Source organism: Lactuca serriola, chromosome 8 (assembly GCF_051521515.1).
Source record: "Lactuca serriola cultivar US96UC23 chromosome 8, Lser_US96UC23_V15, whole genome shotgun sequence".
In the NCBI taxonomy this organism is placed as follows: domain Eukaryota; kingdom Viridiplantae; phylum Streptophyta; class Magnoliopsida; order Asterales; family Asteraceae; genus Lactuca; species Lactuca serriola.
Genome location: NC_136415.1, coordinates 72,606,437 through 72,621,862, shown reverse-complemented (window position 1 = coordinate 72,621,862; position 15,426 = coordinate 72,606,437). Strand labels below are relative to the sequence as shown.

Sequence of the window (15,426 nt, the reverse complement as noted above, 5' to 3'; positions counted from 1 at the left end):
CTATCTAGAGACAAATTGAATTTCATGCTTTGTAGCGTCTGATCTCTTAACTCAAATGGAGTTTGTTTCGACTTTTTTACATGAAAATGCTTTAAAATGTTGATTCCATGAAAATATTGACTTCTAGCGTATTAAAAAAAAAACATTTATGTATTGATTTTGGTAGTTTTGGATCTATCAAACCCATGTGTTGGTGAAGAAAGTTTACAAAGGTTTTGCATCAGTTTAAGATGCGTCAAAACTAGGTTGTTCTTTAAACTTACCAGACTTTCTTACAACTATCTTTCCCTGATGTCGATATTTGACACTATTATTTACATAAAAAAAATCATGTTTTCATGTTCTCCATTTTTGCTACCTTAATGATTATATTTACCATCTAGCTTGGGGAGTTCTTTTGTCTTCATCCAGTGCAAGGAGATAATGAGAATATAGGGAAGGTGAGGACATGTGTCATCCTTTCTAGACCTTGAATCTATGTGAGCTAATAAAAAATGATGATGTGGTCTATTTATGATATAATGTTGTTTTGTATCTATTATAAAACTCATATTTGGTTTGTTTGTGCACATGTGTAATAGAAAAACTAAAAATAGGATATGATATAATACACTAAATTCAAGAAATATCAAGTTATTTTCATGAATTAGTTTAATATATCATCCCACTTTCATTTATTCCATTCACAACATTATACTTTAAAAAATACAATGTTGTAATTGAAATTAATGAAAGTAGGATGACAAATAAATGAAAGTAATTTAACAATACAATGGTTTATAAGAAAAGTATTAAAATAAAGTTCAATAATTAAAGATGGAAATGAAAGTATAATGTTATAATAGACAAACATAGGAAAGGACATTGTCATTTCTTGCATTTAGCCAAATCAGGGGCTAAATGCAAAAAATAGCAATGTACATTCATTTTATTTTTCTAATATAGCATCTTCCCCATTTCTATTTCCATTTTTTTTAAAATTGTTTAATTATTTTTCTTATTAAACCATTGTACTTTGAAAGTACAATGCTATAACTGTATGTAGTTGTGTATATGTGTGTGTCTCTTTCTTTATGTGTGTGATTCATGAGAAGGATTTTGCAATTTTATTTTCAACAGAAACTTTGAAAGCAGCTCCATCTCCCATTTATACATGTGATTCATGAGAAGATGTTTAAACATAAGGTTGAAGCTATTACCTTTGCTTTAACTATTTGTTTTCTTACAACTTTGTGGCTATGCCATTTAATCGTTGGAGGTGTTTTTATGGTTCAATACCATTCAAACTTTAATCATGGTCTCTTATTGAGTTGGTGAATGGATGTTTGGGTCCATAACTTCTAAGTTTTTATTTTTTGATACTCAGTGGAATGTCATGCATCTGTTACTTTCTACGGTTTCATGTTGAGTCCTTTTTGTAAATATAATGAATATGTTATTTTAGCATATTTTAAACACGTTTTGTTTTCATGTTCTGGATGTCAATTGAACTATACTAAGCAAAAAATGATAGGTAGTTGTTGGATTAGTCTGCAAACAAGTATAAAATATGACATACATTTTAATACAACTTGGACTTTTGGTTATTTGGTTTCAATGACCATATTATGGGTTTGAGTGGCCAAAGAAGGGTCCCTTAGAGAGATTTAAATGATTTTCTACCATTTCATATGTAGAGAGAAATGATGCATTTTAACCGGTCAATCCAATCTCTTAATGGAGAGATTGTGAGGATATCAAATGAATATGATGCAAATATATGGCATATTTTGAACCATATTCATTTGGATATTTTTTTTAAAGATTTATAAAGATAAATTATAAAGATTTAAACTGTTTTTTCTTAAAATGCGTACAATCATTTTGTAATATTATAGGACATTTTAAACTTGCAAATCATTTTCTAATATTATAGGACATTTAAAACTTGCAGTTTTTTCATAAAAATCTCAAAGTATACACAAGGTCATGAATTGAACATGAATATTACACAAGCTCATGTCTGATTAACTTGTAGTTTTTTTTATAAAATCTGTAAAGTATATATAAGGTCATGTCTATTGAACATGAATATCACACATTCAAATCGTGACTCCTCCATTAACCATATTTGTTTACCCAATTTGATCAGGTTATTTAATTATCTTCATTATAGTTATGAGAAAAAAATGTATGAAAAAGCCAAATAAATCATATTACTTGATCAATTATTCTAAAAAGTAGATTATCTACTATGAAACGCAAGCTGCCTAAATTTATTCCGATAAGATCCAGAAATTTACTAAACAAGATAAATTTAGCCTACATTGATTTTGTAAGACTCCTGTTCCATGAATATCGAAGAGTCTTAGGCTGCGTTTAGTTACGGAAAAATTGGCCGTTTTCCGGAAAAAATTTTCAAGAAAAATGAGAATTTTAAAAATTCATTTAGTTCGTCTATTTTTCAAAAATTTTCACGGAAAATGAAAAGTTTTTCAAAATTACAAAGACGTTGGAAATTTTGGAAAAACCGATAATCATTGTTTTCCACATTTTTCTAATTCCAAAATTTTTCTAAAATATAAACACCCACTCCCACCCCATCCACCTCTACCTATCCTCACCTTAACACCCCAAATTTTGGGAAAATCGATAATCATTACTTTATAAATTTTCCTATCAATTTATAAAATAAAGTCAAGTGTTAGTTTGTTAATCAATTTATGCATTATTCTATGAAATTGGTTGCACAAAAATGAAATGATACAAATTTGACAACCAACTAAAATATGACCGGATAAATAGGTGAAATATGAACAAATAAGTCATGTCATCACAATATATGGACATCCATTCTCATGCACAATCATAAACAAATCTCATCAGCTCAACAGTGTGCAGATTGCCACTGATTTTGATCGGTGATCCTTATATATCACCAATCCAAAAGCCACCCTGTACACATGTACCTACTGCATCATTTCCTGTACATTGACCATTTCTCACATGAGTTCTTGAAAAGTACTCCAATATACATGTACATACTGCATCTTTTCTTGTACACTTCCACTATCTTTCAGGACCTCAACAGATTACACAAGAAGACTTATCTTCTTCCAGCTGAATACAAAGTAATAACAAGCAACAATGAGAGTTTACTCAAGGATGAAAATAAAAGAGGCTAAAAAGCATGAGTTTAATCTCATTTTGCAGCATAGTTTTAGGCTTTCTTCTGCAGATATAGACACGTGTTTTTCCTCTCTGTAATATCTAGGTTCAGAAGCGATTTTGATTTTGATTTCGATTTTTCTTCATTTGACTTCAGCTTATGTACCAGAAATATGACTTAAAGATAGCAAACATTTTTTTTTGGAATATCCCACTGAATGTTGGAATGGTATATGTAAAGAATCAATTATCAAAACTATTAATTGTATGTTGGAATTGCATATGTAAAGAGTTAAATGTTTTAAGCATCTAAAGAAGTTTTGGTATAGAAACAGTACACCAAAATTAGTAATTTCATTATATTTATAATTATTTATAAAACTAACTATTTTAAAATATGAAAGAACGAAAATTTTGTCATCTACCATATATACATGACAAATCCGTTGGCACATTTAGAAACCACCCAAGAATTTACAAAAGAACAGATTTCAATTCCATTCCAAAACCTAGGGGTGTGTAAAAGAACTGAAAAACCCATGCGTTTTGGAAAACAGATGGTTGACATGAGTTGGTAGGATTTGGAAATTCTAACAATCAAATACATCACATATTTCAAATCTTTCTGATCCCAAATCCCCTGAAATATTCCAAATCTGACAAAAACAATCCCACAATCAAAACGACCCAAAGGATTTTGTTCATTTTGCAAAGCAAAACTGTCGATGCGAAAAAGCTAACTGATGGTAAAAGAAACCATTACATGACATAAGACTCAAAAGTCAAAACGGAACAAAAATAGCAAATCAATCCTAAAAGACGATTCAGTAGAAGCGGAAGTAGGGTGAGAGTGGGGAAAACTCATAAGTGTCTGTAAAAAATCACAAACTTATAAACAGATCACTAAGACGTTGAGACTACAGTGATTCGTGTCACATTTACCTAATCATAATGATAGAATTATCAAGGGGATAGTGGGAAACAAGAGAGACCATGAAAATGTCATTTTTCTAGACTTTGTTATTCACAAGAATAAACTTTACTACTGATTATTTAATGAGAACAGAACAAAAGAAATAATCCACATACCTGATAGTAGTACTTGCCGTTTGGATGTGGATAGGGATACATATATGGATACGGATACCCATACGGAGATAAGGTGTGGCTAGGCTTCCATAAAATATTGATAGAAGTGTTTGAATCACGTTTGATCGTAAACGTATTTCCATGTTTACGTTCATCATCCCAAAATTCTGAGCAATCTGTTGTTGCAAACGCCTGATCACCCTTTACTTTCCTAGGAACTAGCTCAGCACCAACATAACTCTTGTAAGCTGAACACCCAAACATATTGTGTATGGAAAATGAAATGATATTGTGTGATGAAGTCAATAATGTGGTGTTCCTCAATGAATGAAACGAAACATATCCTATGAATGTCATTTCATTATATTCATCAGGCTCCTGCCAAATTTCAGATCGAAAACCTACTTCTTCTACCTCCTGCTTGATGATTATACTAATACGTGGAGATTTCATGTCCGTGACAACGCGTATTAAAAACCCACAATAGTTACTGTACCAATCATGTGGAAGATGCAGTGTATGTGTGTTCTCGGTGAACAGCCTATCTACAAACCACTCCTTTGGAATCATCTGATGTTTAACAACGGCACTGATAAAGTGATTTTCAAAAGCATTTCCCTGCCATTGAAAATACATTCAGTTATGATTCTTATTTAGTTGGGTTTATATAATAAAGAATTAAATTTAAAAGCTAAACCTGGAGCATGGAGTTTAGTAATATGTCGCCACAAAGTTTATTCTTCCCAAAGAGTGAGACTTTCCACAACAATTTGCAGTTTGAAATATCTCCAAAGCTTTCAAGTGATTCACAATCATCCGCCTTAACAGCAGCTATACTTGATGGCAGCTCTGAAAATTCTACAAGGTTTTTGCACTCTGACACGTTGAGCCATTTGAGCCGAGGAAGTTGCAAGCAACTAAAATTTAATCGAGAAAATTTATTTTGTTTTAGATTGAGTTCTTGCAAGTTAGGCAACTCCCAAACAGCAGAGCCAATGTACTCGTCTCTTAGATGGCAGTGCCTGAGATTCAACTTTGTTAAGCCTGTATGGAAAAATTGTAACCCTCTCGTGTGAGGTAAACATGATTCCTTTAAACAACATTCTACATCAATGGGATCCTCTAGTGGTTTTTCAACTTCTGTATCACCACCAAGATTGTTGAAACATGTCAACCAAGTAACAAATCTTTTTGTACCGGATTCTATATAGGATGCAACTTCGTCCTCACTATCATCCAAATGAAGATGTGGTAAGCTTTTAATGTTCTTTTGTTCGATCTCTGTGAATGTAAAAAGCTTGGGGCAATATGAGAATGTAAGGGTATCGAGTTTCTCTAGTTGGGTAATGGGTGGAAACATCTTAAGTCTCCTACAATCTTCTATAGATACGGAGACAAGCTTTTTCAAAAGTCCAATCGATGGATCAATCTCTTCTAAACGCGGGCATTTACGAAGATTGAATCTTTCAAGATTTGGAAGTCCACAAAAATCTGGTGTCATGATTAGGTTTTTCAAACGAGCAAGTTTCATGATTTTCAAATTCGGCAGATGCTGTTGCATACAAGTGCAAACAAGTCAAAAGTGGCAAAAATCAGTAAAAAACATAGATTTCTAGTGACATTCCCTGAATAATAATATAGTATCTAGTTTCATTAAAAAAAAGAAAAAAAAAAAAAAAAAGAGCTCGAGTTGCCACCTCAACATTCACATTTGTATATCATCACCACAGACTCTCTTGTAGAACTTTTTCTAGTCGCATGAGAAATATTAATGAAATCAACCAATATGTAAGAAATAATATACTTCTCTAGATAAAAGTCTAATGATCGTTAGAGTACAGTAAAATCTAGTCGTATATGGTATTTATTCTATGCATACATGTGCTTCTTGTTAATTTTATTTCTAAGTTTAGCCGTTCGTGTCGAATGACACAGGAAACAACTTGGACTAGGGGATGGTTATCAATGTGTACAAGAAGTTATGTGGAGCTTACAATTCATACATCACATTTGTTCCTGAAAATCTAATATTTCTTAATAAAAAAGAAGACTATCCATATATAACAACTCATTGTATATAAAAGTTAAAACAAAATCAGGTTAGAAAACAGAAAGCATTATTAGAAAATAGAGGTTTACTACAAATGATGTTGTTTTATGACATCAATAATCGACGACATAACTATTGTGCTCATATCCATATAACTACTTATAATTTGCTCCTAGATTTAGTCAGGTCTATGACTCATCACCTAAATTTCTTTCATTTCATCCTTTAATTAGATAAACAATATGCATTACCTTATAACCCTCCCAAATCTGTTTCTGTGAGATGCCATCCAATCTTAGACAACAAAGCTTCCATGGTGAAAATTTGGTAGGAAACGGACTTGCAAGATCACATCTCCAGTCAATCCATCGAAGGTTTTTCATGTTTGCACCAATCGGAGGAAGCAATTGTGATATATCATGACTATTACAATCAAGCCTTATTGCTTCAATCATGTCAAGTTCCTGTGACCAAGGGACCAAAATGATGCAAGGGTTGAGTTAAAAGTGTTTGTTCAAACATGCATATATCACGAAAAGTTAGCTTAACTATTACCATCGTTGCATCCAGGGCACATATTCTTAGAACATCTTCAGTCTTCCAAACTCTACTATGTTTTTCGGGATTCTTGGGGTATTCCCCTCTAACAATGTAGTGTGCCATTTCTTGCACCAGATCATGCATATCAAACTCTCCATTTCGTGAAATAGTTATGAGAGCCTTTTGTATCAACACCTTTACTCCTATCACAGGATGTAGACCACAAGCATCAAGCGCCTTCATTGCCTTATCTTTGTCCTTCTTCCTAAAAAAACATGCAATATCTAGGAACAAATCTTTCTCAAGCTTTGTAAGTCCATCAAAGCTGATTTTTAGCGTTTCCAAAATATCATCATTTGGAATCTCTTTCAGTCTGGCTAATGCACTCTTCCATTCATTAATGTCTTTGTCACACAGACTGGAACCGAGAGTTGTAAGTGCTAAAGGGAGCCCACCAGCATAAAAAACCACATCTTCCGAAAGCAGCTCATAATCTTCTACACGCTTGTGACCCTGAGGTGCATACTTGGAAAAGAGCTCCATAGCCTCATCATCGTTTAACAAGCTAATTTTATGTATCAAGTCTACTCTGGGCGTAGTAGTTAATACTACATGCTCATCTCTAGTTGTTATTATAATTCGGCTTCCTTCACCGAACCAATCATGTGATCCGGCTAACGCTCTTAGTTGCTCAAGCTGATTAATATCATCGAGAACAATCAAGACCTTTCTATGGCACAACTTGCCCTTTATCATGCGTCTTCCTTCGTCAACTCTTGGTACTTCAACTTCTTTTTGTTTCAACACATTTGAAAGAATTTTTTCTTGCATTTTTGCCAAACCATACTTGCTTGATTCCTCTCGAATGTTTTCAACAAAGCAAGAACCATCAAAGTGGAGATAGATTTCACTATATACAGAAGATGCAAGAGTAGTCTTACCACCACCCCCAACCCCCCATATTCCAATCATGCGCACCCCACCTGACCCAATTTGTAACTTTGATTTCAGATTTTGCATGCGAGCCTCTATTCCAACCAGGTTTTCATTTGCACTTTGAGTTACTAAATGCAGCCTATGCGAAATTGTGTCAACAATTTCTTTGATACACTTTGCTTCATGCCTACATAATAGATATACAAAGATAATTAGCATCTGTCCATATTGACAAAAGAGATAATCTGTTTCATGCTCCATTAAATAATGAAAAAGGATTCCTACTTACATGGTTGGTCCCTGTGGTTTGTCAATATAAGGATTACTTCAGTACAACTATCTAGGTCGCTACGTGTTTAGTCCTTATGGATTTATTTCTTATGTGGTTTGTCCTTGTGGGTTCATTTTCTTCATAACTGATCTGAAATTACTATTTTACACCTGTTTAATTTTTTTATTAATTTTTATTTTTTGTTTTTAATTCTAAAATGATCTTTTAATTGTTAGAAAATGTCCTCTCATCTAACCTTAACCCTAAACCCATCACCTTCATCCTTTTTCTCTTTTCATTTTTGAGAACCACCACCCACCACCACCACCTCAGTGCCGCCTTCAACATCCACATCGCCGGCCTCTTTCCAGATCTCAATCTCCGCCTTCATCTTCTCCGTTGCGCAGATCTCTCTCCCACTCACTCACCTTCAATGCTCCCCCTATTTTTCTTTCCTTCATCTTCTCCGCCGCCCACACTTTTCCCACAAAAAGATTTCAACCATGAAGACTACCGAAGGCTGCAGCTTCATCTCTCACCTCACTTTCTACAGATCCACCAAAGCTCAAGGTCAAGGGTGCAGCCATGAACGAGCCACAGACATCGGTGGAAGATAGTTTGAGGAAGCGGCCAGCTAGGATTTCAAACCCTTTACATAGTATTGGTCTATAGATCTTCATATATAGTACTTTGTGTAGAAAAAAAAAAGGAAATAGATTTGCAGAAACTTTTTTTTCCTTCATTTCCAAAATTCTTTGTTGAACTTTGTGTCTAGTTTTTAATTTATCAAGAAACAGTTTTGAACTCAATTTCCAACCACTGGAAAGAACCCAACTGGACGGTTTTTGGATCTTTTTCTTGATAGGGAAGAGAGATTTCAATGTAGAAATTTTGATTTTTAATACATTTGTTATTCATACCCAGAAATTTGGAGTGTGTGTGTGTTGAAGATCAAACCCATAAATTTGGAGTGTGAGTCTGTGTTGAAAAACAAACCCAGAAATTTGGAATGTATGTGTTGAAGATCAAACCCAAAAATTTGGAGTGTACGTTCTTGAGTGTGTGTTGAAGATTAAACCTAGAAATCTGGAGTGTATGTTCTTCAGCTCTTGAGTGTGTGTGTGTGTGTGTGTGTTGATGAACAAAAATAAATTATTATCTGAATAAATTTCTAAACATATTATTATTAAATAAAAGATAAGTCTAAAATAAATTAAAAGGGGTAAAAAAAGGTCTTTTATAGGGGTTAAGGACCAAGCAGGCAAAAAATGAAACCATAGGGACCAACCGCGTAGACGCTTAGATAGTTGTACTAAATCAGCATGTTTTGGCAAACCTCAGGGACCAACCCCATAATGTTGTCATATAAAAATTTTCTTGGGGAACATCGAATTGTTTCAACCATGAAAAGGTAAAAGCAAGATGGATTTATGGCCGTAGCTCAATTTGAGGTACAAAATCAAAATTAGACCTTAGTGAGATCCATTATAACTCATTCTCATATTTGTCATACACAAAGGAGCCTAAAGTCAAGTGTCAATGATAGCCCAGTAGCATAAGAAACCAAATCTAGTAGAAGCATCTCAATAGTTATGCTTATGCATGTATACCAAGAAGCTAAATAGCCTCAGCATGTGACAATGTCTACTTTAATTCAAGTGACCTAGTCAAAGCCTCTGTTTATCAAGGTCATCAATATCATGAAAAATAATTAAAACATTCATATAAAAAGCTTATAAGGTGCAAGTAAAGTCTTGTGATCACACATATCTTAAGCATAAAAAGTGCAAAAAAGAAAAAGAAGAAAATTACCCGTTAGCAACTTGCTTGGTTTCCCATCCAGAAATGTTACTTGCATCCACAAGTGCTTTTCTCCAAGATTCAACCTTCTTGTAGTTCTCCAACTCATGTTTGGCAAATGCCTCTCCATATATTCGTATTTGTTTTCGCACTTCAGAGGGATCCACATGATAAAATATGGGCATAACACTTTGGCCTTTTGTATCTTTGCACTTCATAATACATACAAGTTCATCTAAGCACCATGAAGAATCTGCATAATTTTCAGAGAATATGATGACAGCAATCTGGGATTCTTCTATAGCCTTCATAAGGGCTGGACCAATCGATTCACCCCGAGGAAGCGTTTTATCGTCCTTGTACGTGTATAACCCTTGTTGTTCAAGAGCAAAGTAGAGATGATCAACAAAAGTCTTACGAGTATCTTCTCCTCTAAAGCTAAGAAAGACATCGTACTTCCAAGATTGAGAAGAAGGAGAAGATGATGATGAAGATGCCATTGATGTGTTGACTTGTTGAGATACAATGCATGTGGTTTCAGCACCTCAATGAAATGAACTTTATATAGAGAGAGTGCTGTGAGTTTCCAATAAAACCTGGTATCATGCATGTAGAAAACCTTGTTAGAACTCATAATTGAAGTAACAGGTTACCATATAGAAAATCTCATATGAACCCCATTGAAAGTATAATACAAGTTATAATTCAAAAGAGAGACATGAATTATTTAGGTGATACGAGTTAGTCTTTTCACAACTCAAACCTTAGTTCAATTCACTAGCAATGCCTTCACAAGCTTTCCGAAAATGTACTCAAAATCCAACCTTAACAATATTTTTCGTTTATGAATCTATTGAGACATATATTCCCAGCATGATTAGCCGCTTACAATCCAATGCTTTATATCAAATATCGACATATATTCCTTCCCCCATTTTGTTCCTCTAGCCTGTATAGTTTACCACCCCCTTAACATCTGTCTACCGCTTCTTCAAAGTATAATCGGAATCCAAATGCCCTTTTCACTATACCAGCACTTCTGTTACTTGATTAACATGTTCTTCTGCATCCATTGCAGTAATTTCATGAAACGGAGATTAAGAATTAGGGGTTCTAAGATTAACTTATGTCTGTCAAGGTTATCAAGCATTTAACGTTTCAAACACCAGATCAGATCTTATGGTGGACTTGATATCGTCGGAGAGTATTGCCGGTGGAGATGGCATCACCGGAGACGTCAATTTTTCGGTCGGTGGTTTTGCCTTGAAGATGTACGAAACACTAGTGAGTAGTGACTGTGAGGTATATGATGGTGGGGACCAACTTATTTACTAAATATTTTTTTAAAAGATAAATAACAAATTTAAAAAAAAAAGAAAAAAATTAAAAAATAAAACAAAGTTGGGTAATATAGTCTTTTTACGTATAGCAGGAACAAAATCAAATTGTAGGGACTAAGGACGATCCAAATTAAAAAAAAAAAAAAATTAATTAAGTATTAAAAATTACTTCAAATCACAGGGGCTATCCGTGTAATTTACTCTAATTTTACACATATGCCACTTTGTCATTATCTTTGGACAGCAAGGGATATGTTTATCTCTCCTAGGACAAAGGACACTTATAGCCTTCAAGATCTCTTCACTATAAGTAACTACATTACAACTTTCAAAACCATACCATGAACTAAAATTCACACTCATAATCATTATCTAGTCTTCATTTACCATTGTATAACTCGTACCCTGTTTAAAAAAGTTAGTCAAATAATGCCAAGCGTACTTGGATTTGCTCAACAAAACACATCAGCGCAGAATGGACGAATCCACCTGTTATTTTCATTTTGTGTCGACAACACATACACACATCAATTGGCTCATTTACCTCCAAATTCCATTCGTTTATAACTTACACAGCAGCGTATTAACTTCACAAATTGCTTATTTTGATCATCTAACCACACTAATTTTAAAACTTCACAACGTTGACTAAATTAGGTCAAAATACGTTTCTCACATTCCTGATCGAAAATTCTGAACTCATGATAATTATTATTATTTTTTTACTTAATAAATTATATAAAACTTCATTAACGACTTAACACTTCCACTTCTTTCTAGATAACTTATAGTTCATCAAGTTATCAGTTTAGGGAACGTACCTCAAATTCCCAGCAGCACCAAACTTTTAGCAGACGCCCTTTCTAAGCTCTTCACTTTGCAAGCTTATATTTCAATTTCGGGCAGAATTCCTTCCTTAATTTCTCTTTCAACTTGGATCAATTTGAGTAGATCGGTATCTTTCCTCTACCGTTGACTTATTCCATCTGAGTTCTAGAAAGTGTATGGGGAAGTACTTATATGAAGAGTACATTACAATTTTGGTCCCTCAATTTATCTTTTTCTTCTTTAAGGTTTTGGTCCTAACATAATCCAGGTCGCAGTTTTTGGTCCTTATCTTCATGTTTCATAAAGATTTTGGTCCTCGGTTGTTAAATTTAACAAAATATAATCAATTTACAAAATGATAATTTTATCCATGATATTTTTTTAGTAGTTTGTTCATTATTATTATTATTATTATTATTATTATTATTATTATTATTATTATTATAAAACACTTTATATTTTGTGTTTTTTCATCTTTATTTTTTCATTAACAAAATCTAATTACGTTGTTGCCAACTAATTTTTAGTTTTGATTTTATTTGGTCCGTAATTTAATTTTTGAATATTCTATGTCCCTTGAAATTAAAATATTATTTTACCTACTAAAAAAGAAAAATAATTTTTTTTCCTGATTTTACTGTTACAACTCCATATCAGTCAATTCTTGCCCTTTAGTTGTTGGTGGTGCTCTACGGGCTTGATCTCATGTTGATCTTTCTATGCAAACCAACGTTCAAGAACTTGGTCAAAACAAAACCAGCTCAAAATCATGTACTTGAGAGCCTACAAATGAGTGAAAATCGAACAAGATTATTGAAAACCAAACCATTTCAAAATCATGTTTTGAGGGTTTGGTCTTCATCTTCAAGCTAATTCAAAATCGAACCATATAACTAAGGATTTTTGTTCCATGATTATGTTTGTAACACCGTAAATTTTCAAACAATTTTTTTTTTAAAATTACCAACATCACATATAATAATTCTCAAAATCTCAAGTGTCGTGTCATAACATATTTCAAAATAGATTTCAAAAGAAATTATCAAAATCCAGGATCCTCATTCATGACTCTTTTCTCTTGTGTGTGCAATCAAGCCGTCGTCTTCCCACGATCCTGATAAGAACCTAAAACACATAACACGGTAAGCAGGAAGCTTAGTGAGTTCCCCAAAATACCACATACACATATTAGCCACTCGAGGCTATAACTCTGTAAGACCTTCCGTTCAATGTGTCTTAGTGGGACCTTTTGGTCCCACAACTCTGGTAGACCTTCCGGCCCTACCTTGACTTGCCTTCCGGCCCCAAACTCTCTTGTAGACCTTCCGGCCCTACCATGACTTGCCTTTCGGCCCCAAACTATGATTGCCTTCCGGCCCTAACTTTGTTCACCTTCCGGTCCCAAAACATACAACATATGCATATCACATATAGGCACATAACTCATATAAATACATAAGACCTTTCGGTCACATATCCCATAAAGTCTCATAACTCATACATACACATAAGACCTTCCGGTCACACATAGTTACCATTCCATGTAAAGTATAGTGAGAAGACTCACCTGATGGCTAGTAGGTAATAGACAGCACTCGAAAACCCTGGACTAGCCTCCGCCTACACATTAGACAAGCATCTCGATCATTATTCGCCTTATTACTCATTTACTCCTTAAATCCTCTTTTCCCTTTTTTACCCTCAGGATGGGTAAAAGTCTATTTTACCCTTCCTTGGTCCTGCCTGCCCCTTAGTGTCTCACCCAGGAAGTTAATAGAAAACCAGACCGAGTCAACAGCCAAGCTCGACCTGACTCGCCGAGTGCACACCTGTGACTTGCCGAGTCCACTCGTATTCTCCATGTTCTTCCTAGGGTTCACTCAGCTCACAGAGTTGACTCCCAACTCAATGAGTTAACATTGGGTCCAGGCTACTAGGTTACACCCGCTACGACTCATCGAGTCATTCCATGGACTCTGCGAGTTGGCCCCATCGGATTTCTCATTCAGCCACCTGAGATCAGATATGTGACTCTAGCTTATAGATCCAACCTTCTAGCATCCAAAAGTCATCTAAAGGTCCAGCCTTTATGCTCATGCATCACATATCTAGCTATATTTGACAAAATGACCTTCTTAATGATGTTTTAGGCTCAATCCTCTTATGTGACTGCATAAAGCTGGGATCATGGGACTCTCTGGACCTCTCAAGGTCCAGATCTGATGTCTAAGCCTCAAAGGGACTTCACATACTTCATAAATCAACTTAAAAGAGGGTGAAGAAACCCTAAATTCATTAGATCTACTTGTTGGATTAGTGTCTAAGTTCATAACTATTTTGGTATGTACTTGACCCGATGGTGCATGGTCCTTTTGGGTTGCCTTTACCAAAGCAACTTGATAGGATGAATTATAGAGAGAGAGGATTAATTATGATTTATTAATATATTATAAGAATAATATATTAAAGGAGAAATCATATTGTTTAATTAATATTAGTCAAGAATTAATAAGAATTAAGTTTGTGGCTAAAAGACATTAATTAAACTTAAGGGACTAGAACTGTCATTTGTGTGATAGTTGAATATTGGGCTAATGGACTCCATATTAGAGGGGTGGACGAATTATATGGGGAAACCCATTAGAAATCATCCTAGGCCTCTAAGGAGGGAGTCCATGGGTTGCTTAGGGCCTAAGTATCCAAATTAGGATTTCCTTGTTAGATAACCCTAATAGCCTCACTATTTAACGGACCCTTGAGACTCAAAAATGTGGTGAACTTGTTCCTTACGGTTTCCACATGTTTTGGGCAACCTCCTCTCTCCTTATTCTTCATCCTCTTGCTCTTGGTGTTTGTGAACCATTAGAGGAGTGACATTTGTGACTCTAAGCTTTCTAAAGTCATAACAAGGAGGATTTGAGATTGTTATTACTACATAACAATCAAGGTAAGATCTAAACCCCATTCATAAGTTAATATGATTAATTGTATGCTAGATCTAGGGTTTAAAGTCTTGGATGAATTGCATGTACAATAGAGAAACCTAGATCCAAGCATTAGGGTTTGCATGAGCACATAGGATGTTCTTATGAGTAAAACCCATCAGTGGTATCAAAGCCTTGATTGGTTTCTATTGTATTGATGCCTAGTATATTCATTCTTGTTGCAAAAAATTTTGGCCCCCTGACTGATGAACTCGGCGAGTTCCAATGTGCACTCGGCGAGTTCGAGCATCAGTTAGGCGGATTTTTGGGATTTTTACCTATTTTGACTTAGGATAATTGCCATAATTGTTTAAAATTAATAAAATATGAATTTTATTGATTCCTTATGATTATCTTTGTCAAAATAAAAGATTTTGGTCATCTAATTAGATAATTGTTACCTTATTTGATAAATGTTAAATTATTTGAATTATTTGATCA

General features: G+C 34.3%; 1 protein-coding gene across 2 annotated transcripts; it reads right to left on the bottom strand.

Moving 5' to 3' along the window:
- Positions 1-2,749: 2,749 nt before the first annotated feature.
- Positions 2,750-12,155, bottom strand: LOC145065628 (TMV resistance protein N-like). 2 transcript variants are annotated; one of them, XM_079012658.1, is made up of 8 exons: positions 11,995-12,155; positions 10,597-11,095; positions 9,846-10,429; positions 6,842-7,949; positions 6,538-6,750; positions 4,934-5,788; positions 4,237-4,854; positions 2,750-3,099 (listed from the first exon to the last, which is right to left on the bottom strand). In XM_079012658.1, exons 3-8 carry the CDS (start codon positions 10,331-10,333, stop codon positions 3,064-3,066), a joined length of 3,318 nt encoding a protein of 1,105 aa, XP_078868784.1. In that variant the 5' UTR covers positions 10,334-10,429; positions 10,597-11,095; positions 11,995-12,155; the 3' UTR covers positions 2,750-3,063. The 2 variants fall into 2 exon arrangements, with proteins under 2 accessions (XP_078868784.1, XP_078868783.1); XM_079012657.1 differs by lacking the exon at positions 10,597-11,095.
- Between the last annotated feature and the right edge of the window lie 3,271 nt (positions 12,156-15,426).